We start from the raw sequence: 19,773 nt of genomic DNA, 5'->3' as shown, positions 1-19,773 counted from the left end.
TACTTTCCTCATTTCCTTCAGATCTCAAATACCAGTTGGGCTGTTTTCTTTGATTACTGTATCTAAACAGGCATGAACAGACAGACTTACCCACCACCCATTTATTCATTTTCTGAGTGCTACTATGTTTCCTACAGAAATTATTTAGTAATACTCCCTTACAGTGCTCACTGTGTACTGAGGTTTTTACAAATTAACTCACTCCTCACAATACTGTCGATGAATTAAGTATTCTTACATTTCCAAGAGGAAAATGAAGCCCAGAGACCAGGCAATTACTCAAATCACCCAGCCATCCAGCCCTCCAATGGAGCATCTGGGACTCTATCCCCAGGAGTTCCACTGTGGAGAGCCGGCCAGCTAGGCCTGCCTTTCTAATTACTTTCTAGTGATCGTGGGTCCCAACTGAAACGCAAGCTGCACTAGGGGGCACCCTTTGAAAAGCAGTCGCCCGAACTCGGGGAAGCTTCCGGCCAGCTGGTCCCTCAAACAGGTCAAATCATGCCACGAAGGCCGGGGTGGAGCGGGGAGCGGGAAGGAAACCTGTCCGCTTGGGAGCAGACCTGGAACCTGAAAGCTCTGCGCGACGCTCGGGCGCTGGTTTGGGCAGAAGATTAGGGCAAATCAACTTTCAATGGCCAACAGGTCTAAAATTCCAGGGAGGGACCCGCAGGGAGGTGAGCCGAAGCCCAGGCCCCCAGGGATCTGGACGCCGAGGGCCGGCGTTCGGAGGCGCTCTGCGCGGCGACGTTCACGCAAGCACGCCCGCCACGCCCACAGCAAGCACTCCCGCCACGCCCACAGCCGCCGCGGGAGCCAGAGGACTTCAGGCCCCGCCCCGCGACCTGCCCCGCCCCGTGGCCCCGCCCCTGCCCGGACCGGCGCGGGGGTGACCCGGAAGCGGTTGTGCGGCACTGAAGTTCTTGCCCTGTTCTCTTTTCCGGTTGGCGTGGTCTGCGTGTGTGGCGTCCGCGGCGCCCAGGCCTTCGCCATGAGCGTCCCGGCCTTCATCGACATCAGTGAGGAAGATCAGGTGCGCTCCGGGGCCGTGGGCACCGCCTCGGGGGGCGCGGGGACGTCCCAGGGGCCGCTGCCGGGTCTGGGCCGGGCGCGTGGCACCGCGCCCGGCGGGCGGGGATCCGCGGGTTTCACCCCCACGTGGGAGTCGCGAGGCCGCGGGCCCGGGTCGTGCGGCCCCGCCGCGGGTCGCCGGCGGGCACCGAGCCGCCATCGCCGTTCGTTGCCAGCCTCCTGCGAGTCGGGACTTGCAGCTGTCGTCGGTGTGGACGACCGTATTTTTCGGCCGATTAGGAATGGTGACTGCTTCCGTCCCTCGATTGCAGCCACTTCCGGTCTGCGGGGAAAGTCATTTTGTATTAAAGTTGCAAAAACTGCTCTTACTACTGTGCAATCACAAAGGCGAAGGAGACTGGTATTGTCATACGTGGACTGTTGTTGTCTTCTGTTCTTGTTAGTGCGGGGATGAGATCTGTAACTTCAAACTATATTGTCAGTCTGTCCTTAAAGGCTCTGAGCCATTACGCCTGGAGCACCATCTGGATCTATACCGATCCTTGAAATGTAGTTTGGGGTTTGCGCTTTGGTATTCAGGGCTGATGGCTGATGGATTTAGTTTTCCCCGTAACAGAAGTTTTGACTAATTGGTTGGGAGCTAAACTAAACGTGAAATTATAGTAATTCTCGAAGTTTTAGCTTCGTCCTTTTTTTCGCTTGCTACTCCACGAAGATGGGGGTTTTGGCTTCCACATCTTTGCTGGTCTAAGATAACTTGTGGGAATGTAAGAAAAATACTGATTTAACAAAGTAAACTTGCTACTCGTAATTGGTTATATATTACTTTAAAATAATGGGTTTTTCTTAGCATATAAAAGGATTCATGAATGAAGATGCTCTTGTCATTGATCTTATAAAGCCTCATTTGTTAGGTTACAATATTGGTGTAATACATGAGTTTCTAAGTAGCTGTTCCTTTCAAGGAAGTACTTGACTGCTCCAGGTGTTAATGTCTGGTCAGATGGTCAGTATGATTGGCATTGAGATAGTAAATGCCCCAGAACCATTTGTGGCATGTTAGAATGGCATTATTATTGTTATTATTATTACCATCATCTTGGGCCAGTACTGAGGCTTGAACTCAGAGTCTGGGTGCTGTTCCTTAGCTTTTTTCCACTCAAGACTTGAGCCACAACAACTCCACTTCTGGCTTTTTACTAGCAAGTTAGAGATGAGTCTCACAGACTTTTCTGCTCAGGCTTGCTTTGAACTGCAGTCCTCACAGCTCCTGAGTAGGTGTGAGCTGCCGGTGCCTGGTCTCATTTCATCGTTTTTAAAGCTGTCTGCATTAATATTTGACTACCAAGTCTCAATGCTATATGTAGGCAGTAGGGTAGAAAATGTCCAAATAACTGGATGTAGTAGCTCAATTATTTTTAAGTTTTCCTGGACAAACTGATTATTGTATTAGAAATACAAAATACAAGTGACAGGAGGCTCCATATAAATGGTAGGTAGTATCCCTGGAGCCACAGGCCTTGTGGAGGGAGGAAAACCTGTGGCTCCTATGGAAGAAGTGGGGAGATGCCTTTTAAAGCAGATTAGTTAATACTTGTCTCCTTTTTTCAAAAGGTCTGAGATCTTGTGTTTTGACATATATAACAACTCTTTTCGGTTCCACAGGCTGCTGAGCTTCGTGCTTATCTGAAATCTAAAGGAGCTGAGATCTCAGAAGAGAACTCAGAAGGTGGACTTCATGTGGATTTAGCTCAAATTATTGAAGCCTGTGATGTATGTCTGAAGGAAGATGATAAAGGTTTGTTTTTAATATTTTTTCTATTTCTTGATAATCATAAAAACAGACTTTAAGGTTTCAGTGGAGGAGGCCAGCCTGAGCAAACAGAAATTCATGAACTATGTCAGCCACTGGCTGGGCATGATGATTTGCACCTCACACCTGCTATCACAGCAGTAGGGGAAAGCACAATGGCTGGCTGCAGTGGCACATACTTGTCATACCCAGAAAAAATAGAAAAATCACTAGGAGGCTTGCAGCCCAGGCTGGCCTAGGCTTGTAGTAAAACCTTACCTCAAAAATCAGTGGCTAGCTATGCATTAGTGGTTTACACCTATTATCCTAGCTGTACAAGAGGCTGAGATCTGACGATTGAAATTCTGAGCCAGCAGGGGCAGCAAAGTCCATAACTATCTCCAATTAAGCAGCAAAAAGCTAGAAGTGGGAGGTTTAGCTCAAATGGTAAAGCACCAGCTATGAGCAAAATATTCCAAGTGAGAAAGAGATGCTGTGCTCTGAGTTAAAGCATCAGTAGTGGCAAAAATAAATAAATAATAAAAATAAAAAATGTAATCAGTGGAAAAAGGGGCTGGAGGTGTGGTACCTGTGGAACCTGTCTAGCAATCAACAGGCCTGAATCAACAGGGGGAGGTCCGGTCGTGGGGCCTGAACTCTGGGTCTGGGTGCTGTCCCTCAGCTCTTCAGCTCAAGGCTAGCGCTCTACCACTTGAGCCACAGTGCCACTTCTGGCTTTTTTCTTTTTGCTTATGTGGTGCTGAGGAATCGAACCCAGGGTCTCATGCATGCAAGGCAAGTGCTCTACCACTGAGCCACCTTCCCAGCCCTTTTTTTTTTCATTTTTGCACATTCTTTGAGTTTATCTTATCTGTTAAACATGTGCAGTAACGTGTTTTGAGAAAAACCTTTTAGTATGTATAAAGAGCCGGAAGTGGCACTGTGGTAAAATTGGCATTGGAATAATATCTATAATACCTGAAAATAAATCATTTAACCAGAAAATTAATAGCTTTCTTTTCTGAATAATTCTTTATATAAGTACCAGGTTTTCCTCAATTCAGACAGCATTCTGACCTAAAACCTAACAAATAATACCTTTATCATTGAATACCTGCCAGTAAAATATTATAGAAGTTTGTATATGGACATGTATGTCACCTATCTTTTACTGGTTAGAAACCAAAACTTAGCTAGCAGTTGCTGTCTTCTTTTGTAAAATACACACACTGCTTTCTGAATGTTGCTGAGCAACAGTGCTTATTTAGATTGAATTCATAATACTCTATGTTTGCAGCTTTCCATTGACAGAAAAGAGCCCTCTAGTACTGTTTCATAGTAAGTAACCAAATGACATATTTTAATGTCTTAAGTATAATTTTTTCATTATTATGAGAATGCTTATTAGACACATTTCGTATTATAGCATCACTGTTGTGTTATTGGTACTTGTGTAGATGTTGAAAGTGTGATGAACAGCGTGGTATCACTCCTGTTGATCCTGGAACCAGACAAGCAAGAAGCATTGATTGAGAGCCTATGTGAAAAGCTGGTTAAGTTTCGGGAAGGCGAGCGCCCATCTCTGAGACTGCAGCTGTAAGTTAAGATCTGAAAGAGGCCTGTCTGTTTTAATGGCACTACCTTTTAATGACTAAAAGCAAGAATTTTTGAAACTTTGACTGTCCCCTATGGCTCTTACTAGTTGTGACCTTGGGTAGTCACTTAACTTTTGTGTATCTTAATTCCTTCCTTGATAATAGGGAAGTTACTATTAGTACCATCTCAAGTTCGTTGTGAGAGCAAATAACTGAACTTAATATGGTGGTGTCTCATCTTAAACATTGTTTTACTTGTTAACCAGGCTAAGCAACCTTTTTCATGGGATGGATAAGAATACTCCTGTAAGATACACCGTGTACTGCAGCCTCATTAAAGTGGCTGCATCTTGTGGGGCCATCCAGTACATTCCAACTGAGCTGGATCAAGTGAGTTACTTATGGAACACTTGCTCTGCTTATACAAAATGTAGTTTTATATTGTAGCTAAAATAATAATCTGTTTTTTGTATCCTAAATGTTATCTTTAAGTTGTGAAAATGCACTCTGCCATGATACTAAGTTTTCTCCTGTTGTGAATCTCATTGTAGGTGAGAAAATGGATTTCTGACTGGAATCTCACCACTGAAAAGAAACACACCCTTTTAAGACTACTTTATGAGGCACTTGTGGATTGTAAGAAAAGGTATTCAGAAGTAGTGAACTTATAACTTAATAGGGAATATAAATAGGTGGGTGTGGTTTTTGAAGACTAGTAAAGCCAGTCATTTTTATTCTACTTTGTTCTCCACAGTTGTTATAAACCTATTTCTATAAATTGTACCTTCTATATTAAAAGATAGTTGCAGAGATTAAAGTGTTTTACCTCATCTGTAAACTTGTTAAAAGCCAACACTTGCTTTTGTTTTGGAACTAGTACGGTTGTTAATTCCAAAACTCTGTGTGACATTTGACTGGTTTAATTAATGGTGCTTTCATATCTTAGTACAGTCATGCTGTTGCTTTTGTTGAGTGGTGGTGAGGGTACATCAGTCAGAGGTTCTCACAGCTGGATGCCAATGGCTAATGCCTGTAATCTTAACAACTTGAGAGATTGAGATCTGGAGGGTTGTGTGCCAGGCCAGCCAGGGCAGAGAAGTTCATGCAACTCATTAAAACAGGAAGAAAGCTGCATGTAGTGACGCATGTCTGTTATCCCAGTTATGACAGGAAGCCTAAAACAGTTGGATTTCAGGACAGGTATGAATCTGGGAGAAAAGCAAGACCATGTCTCCAAATAATCAGTGCCAAGAAGACTGGAGGCATTACTCAGCAACCTGGAGGCACTGCTAGGCATTGCCTAGCCAGTGAGAGGCCCTGGGTTCAAAACCTGAGTTCTACTCAAAAAAAGACAAACCTATTCCTACAATATTTATTATTCTTTATATGTACTTTTAGAATGCCAACAAATGCTAGCTCTCTGTTACTTGAGCCACAGGTCTACTTCCAGCTTTTTTGGTACTTAATTGGAGAAAAGAGTCTCCTGGACTTTCCTGCCTGGGCTGGCTTTAAAGTGTAATCCTCAGATTTCAGCCTTCTGAGTAGCTAACATTACAGGTGTGAGCCACCATCAACCCAGCCAGACCCAGCTTTTTAGTTTTCTCAGATAAGTTTTATGCTAGCTTTTAGTGCCAAAATGTTTAATGTATTAGTATCAGCAAGAACAGTTACCATGTAAAAGCTAGATGTGGTGGCTCAAGCCTGTAATCACACTTACTTCACACTTACTTCAGAGGCAAAGATCAGGAGGATGGCACTTTGAGCCCATCCTGAACAAAAAAGTGAGACCTCATCTTAATTCAGCAAGCTAAGCACAATGATGGACACCTGCCATCCAAGTTATACAGGAAGTATAGACACGATTTTGGTGCAGGCCTATAGAGGCAATAATTTTTACTAAAACTAAACAAAAAACTAAAAAGGACCAGAAGCAACTTTCAAGTAGCACAGGGCCTGTCAAGCTAGCACAAGGACCTGAGGTCAAACTCAATACCAACAGAAAAAAATTGTTTCCTTTCTACAGAGAATCTTCTAGTGGCTTTATTTAGAGAAAAAGAGTCAACTCCAGCACCATAGTACTCACTCTTCTAATAGTAAACTCTTTTGTATCCATGTTGCTTCCTGCCCCACCCCTACCCTCTTCACATCTACTTAGTTTTTGTGAGAAACACTTCCTAGTACCTTGTAGCTAGCTAACAGCACCACCCCATCCCTATTGTATTATTTTTCCATTGTGCTAGCTATTACTAACAGGTATCCTAAATATTTAATGTTTAGTATCCCCACAAGAACGTAAGTTTCATGATGGTAGGGATTTTGCTTTGTTACTAGAACAGTACATGACTCTGGTAGACAACTGATACATATTTGTTGGGAGAATGACTATTCTCAAAACTAAACAGTGGCAAAAAAGTCAGACACACAAGACAATAATATGAAGTGATAGTTTGAACTACAGATTATATGCTCTTTCCAAAGACAGTCACATGAAATTATCATAACACTTTCCAAGTATAACAGCCTTGACTTTCCTCTAGTTTTCTGAAGTGAAAATTAGTTTGCAGTATTTGAATTTCAGGTCCTGTAAGAACAGATACAGCCCAGTGGACATTCTGTAGACCCAGTCCTGGCCTTTCAACAGTATTGTACCCCTTTCCCTCAGAAGCTCTTCTCATGGCTGATTCCTACTGTGCCAGTTTTCTCCACCTCTTTGACAGTTCATTTTGGTACCTTTGTAAATGACTAGTCTTATTCCTTAGATGATTGGTATTACTCAAGCTGTCAGCCTAGAACCTTTCTGCTCACTTGGCTCCCTTTTCCTGGGTCATCTGATATGTTCCCATGGCCTCTATCACCTACAGAGTAACAGTCTAGGTCTTGAACCCAGACTGATCTTCCAAGCTTCAGATCTGTATGTCAACTGCTTCCTGTTTCTGTCTGCATGTGGCCCAGAGGTGCCACAAACTCAATGTAATCAAAATGAATTTAGTGTTCACTTCTGCAAGTGAAGTCTCTGTGTTCTTACTAGCACATGGTCAATCTCATATCATCCTTAACATATACACCCCCTGCCTCCTTCATCTTCTTATTGAAAGTACCATATTTGGTTATTTCTGCCTTCACAGTAATTACCTCTCTATAAACCAGTACTATCTCTGAGCTTGTCACAGGTCTTCACTGTGCAGCCACTGCTGTTGTAAACTTCAGCATATTCCTTGGATATTCACTTTCTCCAGGTTATAGTACAAATTCTTAATATAGGGTATAAGGCCTCTCTCTGGGGCCTCAGCTTGGTGAAAGTGATGAAAATCATTTTTGGATGGCTCAGTGACAGACTATAAAAGCTTTCCTCTGTGTTAACACACATACCTCACCCCACCTGCCCTCTCTTGTTATATCACCTTGACATAATGAACCTGTGTCCGGGACACACCACCAAGACCTTTCCCAGCTGGATAGTTAATGGCACCTATGGATGGCCCACAAGCTAAGAATGTTTTTTATTTAATTACTTTTGTTGGTTATGGGGCTTGAACACTGTCCCTGAGCTTTTGTGCTCAAGGCTAATGCTCTGCCACTTTTGAGCCTCAGCTCCACTTATTGTTTTGGAATGGTTAATTGGAGATAAAGAATCTCATGGACTTTCCCGCTTTGGCTAGCTTCGTGATACTCAGATATCAGCTTCCTGAGTAGCTGGGATTACAAGTGTGAGCCACTAGCACTGGCAGTTTTTATAATCAAAGCAAGAGTAATATTACATGATGAGAACATTATATGGATACCATATTTTGGTGTCCATGAAGTTTTATGAGTAACACATGTGCTGACTCATTTCTGCACTGTCTCTGGCTACTTTTGTCAAGTTGAGTAGGTAGGTGCAGCAGAGATCTCAGCCTACAAAACCTAAAATATTGACTCCCTATTTCAGAAAGTATGTCCTTGTTAGACACGATCTAGTCCATACAACTTCATTTCTACCTGAAACATTCCTTTTTGAGGCTCAGTTCTTTTTATAGCACCGTATTTTTATTTCTTTGTCAGTCATGGGGCTTGAACTCTGGGCCTGGGCACTGTCCTTGAGCTCAAGGCAGGCACTCTACCACTTGAGTCACAATGTCAGTTCCAGTTTTCTGGGTTTATTGGAGATAAGAGTCCCAGACTTTCCTGCCCAAGCTGGCTCTGAACCACTATCCTCACATCTCAGCCTCCTGAGTAGTTAGGATTACAGGTATGAGCCACCAGCGCCTGGCCAAACACTGCATTTTTATGAGAGCATTGAATGCCCTTTGTTAAATATAGGTGCAGGTTCAATGAAAACAAAGAACTTTGTCAACCTTTGCACTCCCAAGAATCTTCAGCACATAATGGGCACTGAGTGGGTAGAGTGACACCCAAAGAAGGAACTGGAATTAAAGACAATAGTTGGTGCAGATGTGAAGACAAAAGTGTTTTAGAGAAACTCAGGTCTGTTTTCTCCCACTACAGCAGAGCTTTCTTAACTAGCTCAAGATTCATGGGTTAAAGGAAGTAATGAAGGGTGAAGAGAAACAATTTTCTGAGTTCAAATGAAATGAATGTATTTAGCTACTTTATCCTCTTCTTGGCAGAAATCATTGATCGTGTGTATAATTCCAAGGATAATTTAATTGGAGAGATAGCTTAAACAGTTCTGTAAATATTTGATGTTGGCTCAGCGGCCATCTTTGTCTCAACAGTTTCCCATCCTATGCCTTTAGTTCAGTCTTCTCTCATTCTGGAAAATCATCTTCCCCCACCTTCCACCAATAGCTTTTTACACAGCCAAGTCAAGAATAATGAGGGATATTTTATACCTTGGGTCTCTATTTACTTGTCATTTCTTGAGAGAGACTTCCTGCTCACTTGATAAAGCAATCTTCCCTTTCTACTTTATTTTCTTGTGACTTTTGTTACTTCACCATTTATTTCCTTCATAGCATTTACTCATTATTTTCCCCTTAGTTTTATCTAGACTTTCATATTAAAAGGGAAGTGCCATGATTATTATTTCTTTTTTTTCCTTCTCTTTTGTAGACAGGGACTGTGTCTTGTTCTCTATTATATACCATTACAGGTTTTGTCATGTACTTTCAACTGCGTGATAGTAACATTCAGTTCCTAAAGCAGTATTTCTTTTTAGTGATGCTGCTTCAAAAGTCATGGTGGAATTGCTTGGAAGTTACACAGAAGACAATGCTTCCCAGGCTCGAGTTGATGCCCACAGGTAATATTAAGCTTTGCTCTGATGAGAACAAGTATGGGTCTTACAGGCTGAACTGCCACATTCAAAATTTTGCTCCATACCTTATTTAGAACTTGCTGAGAAGTTACTTGTTCTTTTTGGGCTTCTTTCTAAATGATGACAAATAGGCATGATGGTATTGTATGTGTCAGCGTTGGAGGGATGACTTATGAGGAGCCTATAAAGCACTTGACACATGGTACAAGACAAGGTGCTGCTGCTTGCTCTCTGTTCACCTTGGTGCTTTCTCCTCAGCTTGTTTGTCTGCCATCTATTTTATTTCATCATATTAAGACAAGTATATCTGCATTTTAAAGATTTATAAGCCTATTTGAACCTCTTGAACCTTTCTTGTAGTGTTGTATATTAGATTCTTGGTTTATTGAAAATATTTTGTGATCTTCAAAAGTATATATGGTTAGGATTTCAATACTCTGATCATGCCTTTTTGTTTTGTTTTCTAACTAAGGTGTATTGTACGAGCACTGAAAGATCCAAATGCATTTCTCTTTGACCATCTTCTTACTTTAAAACCAGTCAAGTTTTTGGAAGGCGAGCTTATTCATGATGTAAGTAGTTGTTTTCCAAAACGTTACATGCTGGAGCAACAAGTTTGCATTAGACTTCTATTTGCATTGATTGATATAACTACTAGAGAGATCCTACTGCCCTTATATCCAGATCAGGCTGCTATTTAGGCCCACGTCTTCTCCACCACTAAAAACAGTGGTATTCTTCCTTACTGTCATCTCCTTAGTCCATTATGAACTTTGATAGTACACTCTTCTTTGAATTACTTCCAAATTGGGAAGATACATCTAATATTTTATCATAAGCCAGTTGCTACATGGTTTATGCTGTAATTCTAGCTACTTGGGAATCTTGAGATCTGAATATTGCAATTCAAAGCCAGTGTGAAAGACTTATCTCCAGTTAACCACCAAAAAAAAAAACAAAAACAGCCATAAACAACCATGTATGCCTATACTTTTCTATAACCACAACAGTTAGAAGGCTGAAGGTAGAGGCTTGCAAGCTCAATGCCAATCTGGGCTACCTTCCAAGACCCTCTCAAAAATAAACTGAAAAACCCTCGTAAACATACTTTTGAAATGCAAGTATAAATACTTTTTTGATTATTTTCCATTGAGTTGTTCCATTCACACCATCCTTCATTGCTCATAGCATATTAATGAGCTATATGAAAGTAGATGACTTGAATGGTAATCTGATGAAACCACTGATTCTTCCCTAAAATATTTTCTTATTAGGTCAGTGGGGGGCTGGGTGGAGGAACCTTGATTGTGAGTCTTAATTCTGTTTTAATGGCTTTTTTTCCTTGTCTCTTTTTAGCTTTTAACCATTTTTGTGAGTGCTAAATTGGCATCCTATGTCAAATTTTATCAGAATAATAAAGACTTCATTGATTCACTTGGTAAGTTTTGGGATTTTGATGAGATAGAAAGATGGGATAATGCTACTCTGTAAAAGTTGTCCACTGTGAGACCCTGCAAATATACTTCAGGCTTTATATGTAGATTACCCTAATGAGTGCTGTGTTATAGAACAGTGACCTACATTAACAGTTGAAAAGATGACCTAAGGATGAATTAGGAACCAGAAACAAGGATATAAACAGCATTTTAAAAAAAATTTTTTTAGACAAGAGCAGGAAACTAGCTGGTAAATAACCTGGATCTTTTTCACTTCCATGAAGTCTTTAGGCCCTTCTAACTCTGCATTACTGTGATTCTCATTAAATTCTAGCAAAAAAAAAAAAAAAAGGTGTGTTTAGAAAAGAGACAGATAAAAATAGTTTCATTAATAATGTGTTTTTAAAATTTGTGAGAGAAGGTGCAGAAAAGTAATTGAAAGAATTTTTACTTTAGTTATAATGGGGGAGAGTGGGGGGAGATGGGAAGGGGAAACAAAGGAGGAAGCAACAATGATTGATAAGAAATGTATTCAGGGGCTGGGAAGGTAGCTCAGTGGTAGAGTGCTTGCCTTGCATGCATGAGGCCCTAGGTTCGATTCCTCAGCACCACATAAGCAGAAAAATCTGGAAGTGGCGCTATGGCTCAAGTGGTATAGCACTAGCCTTGAGCTGAAGAGCTAAGGGACAGTGCCCAGGCCCAGAGTTTAGGCCCCATGGCCAGCAAAAAAAAAGTATTCATTACCTTGCCCATGTAATTGTATTTTCACAATTAAAAAAAATAAAAGTTGTTTATGGGGCTGGGAAGGTGGCTCAGTGGTAGAGTGCTTACTTTGCATGCATGAGGCCCTGGTTCAGTTCCTTAGTACTACAAAAGCAGAAAAGTGGAAGTGGCTCAAATGGTAGAGCGCTAGCCTTGAACTGAAGAGCTGATAGACCAGTGCCCAGACCCAGAGTTCAGGCCCCACAACCAACAAAAATAAATTTGTTTAAAGAGTGTGTATATGTATGTACATATGTATGCGTGTGCAACATTATTCTCTAGATACATTGTGATTTATATTTTTGACTGCTATTTGTTCTTAATAGATGCAGTTAAAAGACTGTAACAGTTCTTTTCCTCCATCGTATTTCATTCTTGCTTGGACACCACCTACACATTCCCTCCCCCCAACTCCCTTCACCCATTACCCCACCTCATCCATCATCATGACCCATCTGCCCAAAATTTAAGAGTTACAGAAGTATGTACCATTATTAATTAGATCTAAAGAAATAGAAATGAGTATGTATTGATTTTACTCAATTTCAATAGAAACGTGGCTGGCCTCCATTTTGTTGAAGACAGTATAAAAATTCTGATTTTGATCTTTGAATTTCATTACCTTAATTCATCAGATCTCAGAAAATTGAATAACTTCAGTATTTTTTGTCTTTCAGAGATTTTTTTTAAATTACAGACCACTTAGAAAAGTTGCAACTTTACAGATTCTAATTGTAAAACTACTAAGTTTTTGTGTTTGTTTTGTCAGTTTTTTGACAAGGTCATCAACTATGAAACTAATGGGCTTATTTTTCTGTTAGGCAATAACCAAAATCCCTTAGAGGTTGACTATGTTTCATATTAAAACTGAATTATAACTTTCTTGGTTGAGGTATAGATGAAAGAAGAGTGTAATTATAATCTACTTGACTAGACTTAGCCTAGTCTTGACCAGACTTAATTCCTGTCATCTGTAAATCTGTGCAGCCATTGGGATTGGGAAAGATTGATTTATTTGATAGTAAGGCAGTTGAAATATAACAAAGATTTAAATAGATGCAAAAGCGTGTAGAATGCTTTGCCAAGTGCACTAGACCCAGAAAACCACATTCTGTCCCAGTTAATTTGCTTTGTGGCATGAAGCTGTGTGATGGAATGTTAATGTCAGCATCCTCTTTATTTACGCACCAAGGCAAAAGGAGTAGTAATTAACACTTTGACACTCCCCCATTGATGTGTAATTGACTGTTTCAAAGGAGCACTGGTTCATAAGCTATTGCATGCATTAAAACTGCGTTTTCTATATTGCAGCATTTTAAGACGGGTCAGTGACAATGCAGAAATTGCTCAATGGTGCACATTTTTTTATTACTGCATTAAGCTCTTGACATATTAGTAATGAATAAATGTTTCCATAAAATTAGATTTTTTATAACTTTAAAATTGAAATATGACACACAACATTGTGCCTTCCTCTTTGAAGGTAGTATTCTAGTTTTATGAAACAAATAAAGCTTCCTGTAAATCTTTAACTCATACCTTACCTGCTTGCTTAACAGTTTGATGGTTAGAACAGAAGCACAAGAGGCTTTAAATTTGGTTTATTTTAGTAGTTACTTTAAGCATTTATTTGAAGTGTTTTTAGACATAAGCTTCCACATGTAAAATAGATAAGAATTTTATATAGTTTATCCTAGAAATAATCTTCATCCCTTTGATACGCTTATTTCACTTGCATTAAGGTCGTAGCTGTACAAAGTAACAGTGAAATTTAAAGAATACTTTTAATTGGATTTTAGAAATGTCAAAAGCTTCAACTCATTTTGTCATATTCAAAGAAGATATATGCCCATAGAAGTAGAATATTTAGGAATTTTTGAGCTTCTGTAATGTTTTTATATAATTATTACATGTTATTGATAGGAAAAAATTCCTAACATTGCTAACTTATTGTGCCAGCTAGAAATCAGATTCCCTAATCTGATTTTGAACATCTGTGCAAATTAAGAATCTTCTATTAGCAATTTGTTCATATTAAAATGCCTTGGAGAAAACATTTCATTAAAAGTTTATGTTTGGGGTTCTTAATGTAGTAAGTATTTGTTACAGCTGAAAGTTGATTCCACAGGTGGTATCAGGGTGTTAAAGCATGTATTTTTTTATTAACACTGACAACTTGGGGCAGTAGTATCATTATCTTGTGTCAACTGAATTGCCCTAACATGTCCACATGTAATCTGGTCTTATCTAATTGTTACCTTCTTGCTTCAGAAAGTTAATCAGCATCTGATTTGCATTTGTTAATTAGGGTTAATGTGCACTAATTGATTTTTTTGATGCTTGTAGATTACCATTAAACCTAGTTAACAATACTTACTTTTGCACCTCATTCATTTGAGTTATGATGATCATGTTTTTTGTTGAATCTGTGCCAAATAGGAAGTCTGTATCATAATTACAGCTAATTAACAGATGATCATGTGCTACATTAATGAGGTTTCTCTAATAAATGAATGTTATAAATTTCATTTTAGAGAGTGCTCAGACATAGAACTTTTTTAGCAATACAGACTTAGACTGATAATGACCATTTGCTGAGTTTATGTAATTTCAAAGTTGAAAAAAGGAACATGCAAATCTATATTCGTTTAAAAATTTTTATAATACCATTAGAACAAATACATAAGATATACTTTAATTCTGTTTCAGCTTGGAACCATGATATAATTTAGATATGTAGAATTTTTAAATTATTTTTTCTTTTAAGTGCTTTGTTTTATAAATGGACCTAAGTTCTAGGCCTTGGACAGCTGCTGACTTTGTAACTTTAAGTTAGTCATTTAATCTCTTTGGTTTTGTTTTTTAAAGTAAAAGAATCATATTTTTAAACTTTCTTCCTAGGCTTAACTACAACAGCATGTTTCGTTAGAAATTATAACACAAACTTTGATAGAGTTTCCTACTTTTTTCCTTAATACTAGATAATTTTATCTAGTATTAAAGTATATTGGCCTATAACTGAATATATACTTATGTAATGTATGTATGTTACAAATACTGAGCACATTTTTGGCAAGTTTTGATTTTTAATATTAGATCCAGAGTAGCATAACAGGAAACGAAGTATTTTTATAACTGAAAATGAAAATGTTAAGAATGTTAAATGAAAAGAAACGTTACAAAAAATAAGTGTGTGTGTATAATGCATTTGTAAAAATTATCGGGGAGGTGTTATGGTATATCCATATAGCTATACATATACCAAACAAATTCACCCCTCAACCATACTCCTGTTCTTCCCCTCCCTCCTTTCCAATTTTGAAAATAAGTTTTAAACACTATAATGTCAGTGCATGGTTTGCAAAAATAACTTTATTCTAAATGCTCAGTGATTTCTACAGCTTAACTCAGAGTTATAATTGTGTAGATGTTTCATTAATTTAGGTACTCAACAAGTTTCACTATTGTATTATTCAGGCCTGTTACATGAACAGAACATGGCAAAAATGAGACTACTTACTTTTATGGGAATGGCAGTAGAAAATAAAGAAATTTCTTTTGATACAATGCAGCAAGAACTTCAGATTGGAGCTGATGATGTTGAAGCCTTTGTTATTGATGGTAAGACAACTAGAACTTTTTTTTCTTACTATGTAGAAATTTGTATTTTTACCTTGAAACTTATGTTAACAAAACAGATTGTTTTGTAGCAAATATATATGTTTATTTTATTTATTTTTTGGTCTGGTCGTGGGGCCTGAACTCTGGGCCTGAGCGCTGTCCCTCAGCTCTTCAGCTCAAGGCTAGCACTCTACCACTTGAGCCACCACAGCGCCACTTCCGGCTTTTTTTTTCTGCTTATGTGGTGCTGAGGAATCGAACCCAGGGCCTCACAAATGCAAGGCAAGCGCTCTACCACTGAGCCAACTTCCCAGCCCCAATATATATGTTTAATTGATAAGCAGATACATTTGTAGATTGAAAATTCAGCAGACATTGGTTTGGGTGTTCTACCTTCTAAAATTGCATAAATCGTAGTCTTTTAGGTGTTTGAAAGCATAGATTTAGCATCAGATTTAGGTTTAAGACTAGATTTTCTTTGTTGGGTATGCAACAATTCACTTGTAATTATGAGTTCTAAATGAATTAATGTAGATAAATTACGGTTCCTGGCACATAGCAAATACTTTGCAAATATTAAACATTGCCAATTTTTTTTTATAATTAGGTCAGAAATAAGATTTCCTCCTCAACAATCACATTATAAAGTAATTGAGTTAATCAAGAATTTTCCCCCATTTTTTGATTTAAAGCTTGGAAGATAATAAATTAAAATCTATAGAGGCATTGACATCATTTCTAATGATGTAACTCTCAATAGTCATCTAAGAGTAAAGAGTAAAACCTTAGTAGGAACTTACTTCACCTGCTGTGTACAATTATAGGAAGAACTGGAATTATTTTTGTTCTAGTTCCTGTACTGGGTCCTTGTACTCCTCCTCACAAGTCGTGCTTTACTACTTGAGGCACACCTCCACTTCTGGCTTTTGTCTAGTTAACTACAGTGAATCTCTCCAGTCTGCCTAGCGTGGCCCAGAACCTTTGTACTCAGATCTCAGCCTCCCCAATTGCTAGGATTATAGGTGTGAGCAACTGGAGTCTAGCTATAACTAGAAGTCTAAAATTGTATAGTAATAATTGAGTAGATTGACCCATCAGCCATAGGACTGTCAATTACATAACCTTCCTCTTAATTGCAGTATATTGCTTTTCTTACAAGATTCACAGAGTTTTGTTTTTTGTTTTGGTTTTTTTTTTTTTTTTTTTTTTGGGGTCCGGTCGTGGGGCCTGAGCTCTGGGCCTGGGCGCTGTCCCTCAGCTCTTCAGCTCAAAGCTAGCGCTCTACCACTTGAGCCACAGCGCCACTTCCAGCTTTTTTCTTTTTGCTTATGTGGTGCTGAGGAATCGAACCCAAGGCCTCGAGCATGCAAGGCAAGCGCTCTACCACTGAGACACCTTCCCAGCCCCAAGATTCACAGAGTTATTTTATAAAACAAAGCAAATTTTTATTGTGTTTTGTTTTCTCTTAACTGTCTTTCTTAGAAAGTTTCTGTATGACATATCTTATGAAAAATCTTTTTTCAGCAGTGAGAACTAAAATGGTCTACTGCAAAATTGATCAGACCCAGAGAAAAGTAGTGGTCAGGTAAGATATTTAATATGTTGCTGCTTTTTGTAGAACATTTAGTTTATTCTGATCATTTATTTCATGAAAATATTTAGAGAACCAAGGTGGTATTCTGTTGACTGTAGTTAAATAGTGGCTGTTTATCATAATTTTATTAAAGTTCAAACTGAATGTGATTAGCTTATTTAATGAAAGAGTCCTATTTTCCAGCACATTTCATTTAATGACTGAGCATTGTCTAGAATACTAATGACTTTTGAGTCTGTTTTTGTAGTTGGTGAGAATAGAAGGTTTAGAATCAATATGGCAAAAACTATTTTTTTAAATAAGCATCTGATTTTTAAATTCTCTAATTTTAAATTGTCTGTTATTAAAGGTTTGCTTTTAAGTAGATTCAAGTGTGTACTATGATGAAAGTATACTAGAGGATAGAAGATTGACTAATATTTTGTTTTAATTTTTTGATTTTTAGTCATAGCACACATCGGACATTTGGAAAACAGCAGTGGCAACAACTGTATGACACACTTAATGCTTGGAAACAAAACTTGAACAAAGTGAAAAACAGCCTTTTGAGTCTTTCTGATACCTGAAATTTAATGCATACAATTTTGTTCTTTTGGGGGGAAAAAAAAGAAATCCTAGTAAAATATACTAAAATCTTTTATAGTCTGGACATTTGTTCTCTCAAAGTTAAAGTATAATCGAAAACTCCAGGAATTAGAAAGTTATAGATTGTAACTTGGAAAGAATTACATCTAAAAATTATTATTGATATATTTGCAGAATAAATACATAACAAAACCATCACATTCAAAAAACTGGGAAACTCAAGACAACTGTGTAGCTTTATATGAAGTTTTTCACTCCAATAAAAATTATGCCAGTGTTTCATTCATATCATTTCACCAGTGAATGCATTTATCAACACTACTCAGTCTATTTTTTCCAACATCTCTTCTGCTTTTCTTTTTTTAGATTGGTTGTCATTTTCTGCATTTAGGAAATTTGCAATTTCAGTTAGTTGATTTGTAACATGATCCTGCCAATCATCTTCATCAGAAATGGCAGCCAGATCAAGAGTAGCTTTAACCTTGATTGCTTGAAAATGGCTTTGTAGCACAGGTGAAATCAGAGCCTTTCCTTTTACCTAAGAAAGATGGAATTTATTTTGTCTTTGAAAAAAACTGGTAAGCCTCTTAAATTGTCAGTATTTAATACAGCCAACATCTCTGTAGCTAACAATGACATTAGTAGTTTTAGCACATACAATAAAATCCTGTACAATATGAATATGTGTTTTTATGTGGTAGCTCTGCAAAATATAATCAGTTCCAGGAATACCACATTTCTAAAAGTCTTGTGTTTACAATGAAAGAAATTTATACAGGTAAAATCTAGTTTCATTTTTCACATCTTTTCCAAACATGTCTATTTTTGTGTCTTTTATCAAAACTGGTGGAAACCTAAACATTCAAACGGAAGTAAATGGTCAATTTTCCTTGTTCATGTTTCCTCTCGTTTCTGAGCTCCATTGTTGATGAAACAGGAAGATGCAATGAGTTATTTAAAAGTTGGCATGCTTCCAAGACACTGCATCAAGTGCTACTTATAAAATACCATGTTTTTAAAAAATAACTTCATTGTAAGGACTTTTTTCCTAATAATAAAATACTTGTTAGAAATTTAAAAATAGAAAAACCTATGTAAAAAACTAAAAATTATTTGTAATTCACTACCCAAAATGTTGAGACCAACATTTTACCATTTCATACAAGTCTTTTTTTCCCCTTCTTTTAGCATTTTTTATCTCTATAGAATTTCCTATCTTGCCTTTTCCTATGACTAGTTTTAGAGGTCTTTGCAAAACTTTTATTTTTTTATTTTATTTTTTTTTGGGGGTCCGGTCATGGGGCCTAAACTCTGGGCCTAAGTACTGTCCCTCAGCTCTTCAGCTCAAGGCTAGCGCTCTACCACAGCACCACTTCTGGCTATTTTCTTTTTGCTTATGTGGTGCTAAGGAGTCGAACCCAGGGCCTCATGCATGCAAGGCAAGCGCTCTACCTCTGAGCACCTTCCCAGCCCCTCTTTGAAACTTTTAATAAGCAACTGTCTGTGGCAGCAAAAAAAACAAAATCCTTTTATTAACTGTAATGATTTAACTATGTTCTACTGAATGTTGAAATTGTCTTCCAGTTTATCCAATCAAAAATAGAGATCTGGAGATGTGCCTCAGCATCTGTAGTGCATTTAGCATTGTAAGATGGAGGCCCTAAATTCAAAGCCCAATACTGAAGAAAAAAATAAATAAATTTTAGGTGATTTCCTGTGAAAATCGGTTAGAGTCCCAGATTTAGTGTATTCATCTTTGCTAAATACCTTTTAGATAAGTTATTGTGCTTTACGTATAAGAAAAATGTATGTGTGTTTTAGAAAAAATACAACAGGATAAGAATCACATTAAAGATCCCAAACATTCAACATTTTGGTGTAAATCTTCTAGACTTAAGTGTGTTTGTGTGTGTTATGTGTCAGTAGTGGGGCTTGAATTTAGGTCCTCGAGCTCTCACAGCTGATGCTCTATCACAGGAATCATGATTCCACTTCTGGCTTTTTGCTGGTTAATTAAGAGATAAGAGTAGACACTTTGTCTGGCTGGGCTGGTTTCAAATCTCAATCCTTAAGAATTCGGCTTTCTGAATAGCTATGAT

At 38.3% G+C, this 19,773-nt stretch overlaps 2 protein-coding genes across 2 annotated transcripts in view; one reads left to right on the top strand and one right to left on the bottom strand.

Annotated features, from left to right (window-relative positions):
• The first annotated feature begins 902 nt into the window (after positions 1 to 902).
• Positions 903 to 17,767, top strand: Eif3m (eukaryotic translation initiation factor 3 subunit M). The gene is made up of 11 exons (XM_042691503.1): positions 903 to 1,033; positions 2,698 to 2,830; positions 4,282 to 4,420; positions 4,686 to 4,809; positions 4,971 to 5,065; positions 9,578 to 9,661; positions 10,149 to 10,248; positions 11,033 to 11,114; positions 15,352 to 15,495; positions 17,020 to 17,080; positions 17,535 to 17,767. Exons 1-11 carry the CDS (start codon positions 992 to 994, stop codon positions 17,653 to 17,655), a joined length of 1,125 nt encoding a protein of 374 aa, XP_042547437.1. The 5' UTR covers positions 903 to 991; the 3' UTR covers positions 17,656 to 17,767.
• An 88-nt stretch (positions 17,768 to 17,855) lies between these two features.
• Positions 17,856 to 19,773, bottom strand: part of Ccdc73 (coiled-coil domain containing 73) — a 104,073-nt gene continuing 102,155 nt past the window's right edge. The window contains exon 17 of the mRNA XM_042691502.1: positions 17,856 to 18,212. Within this exon, the coding sequence (XP_042547436.1) occupies positions 17,997 to 18,212 (216 nt within the window). The 3' untranslated portion in view covers positions 17,856 to 17,996. The remainder of the gene's footprint in view (positions 18,213 to 19,773) is intronic.

Source organism: Dipodomys spectabilis, unplaced genomic scaffold (assembly GCF_019054845.1).
Source record: "Dipodomys spectabilis isolate Male_0828 unplaced genomic scaffold, ASM1905484v1 ptg000145l, whole genome shotgun sequence".
NCBI classification, from domain to species: domain Eukaryota; kingdom Metazoa; phylum Chordata; class Mammalia; order Rodentia; family Heteromyidae; genus Dipodomys; species Dipodomys spectabilis.
The sequence above is the reverse complement of the archived record's forward strand: the minus strand, read 5'-3'. Positions and strand labels throughout refer to the sequence as shown.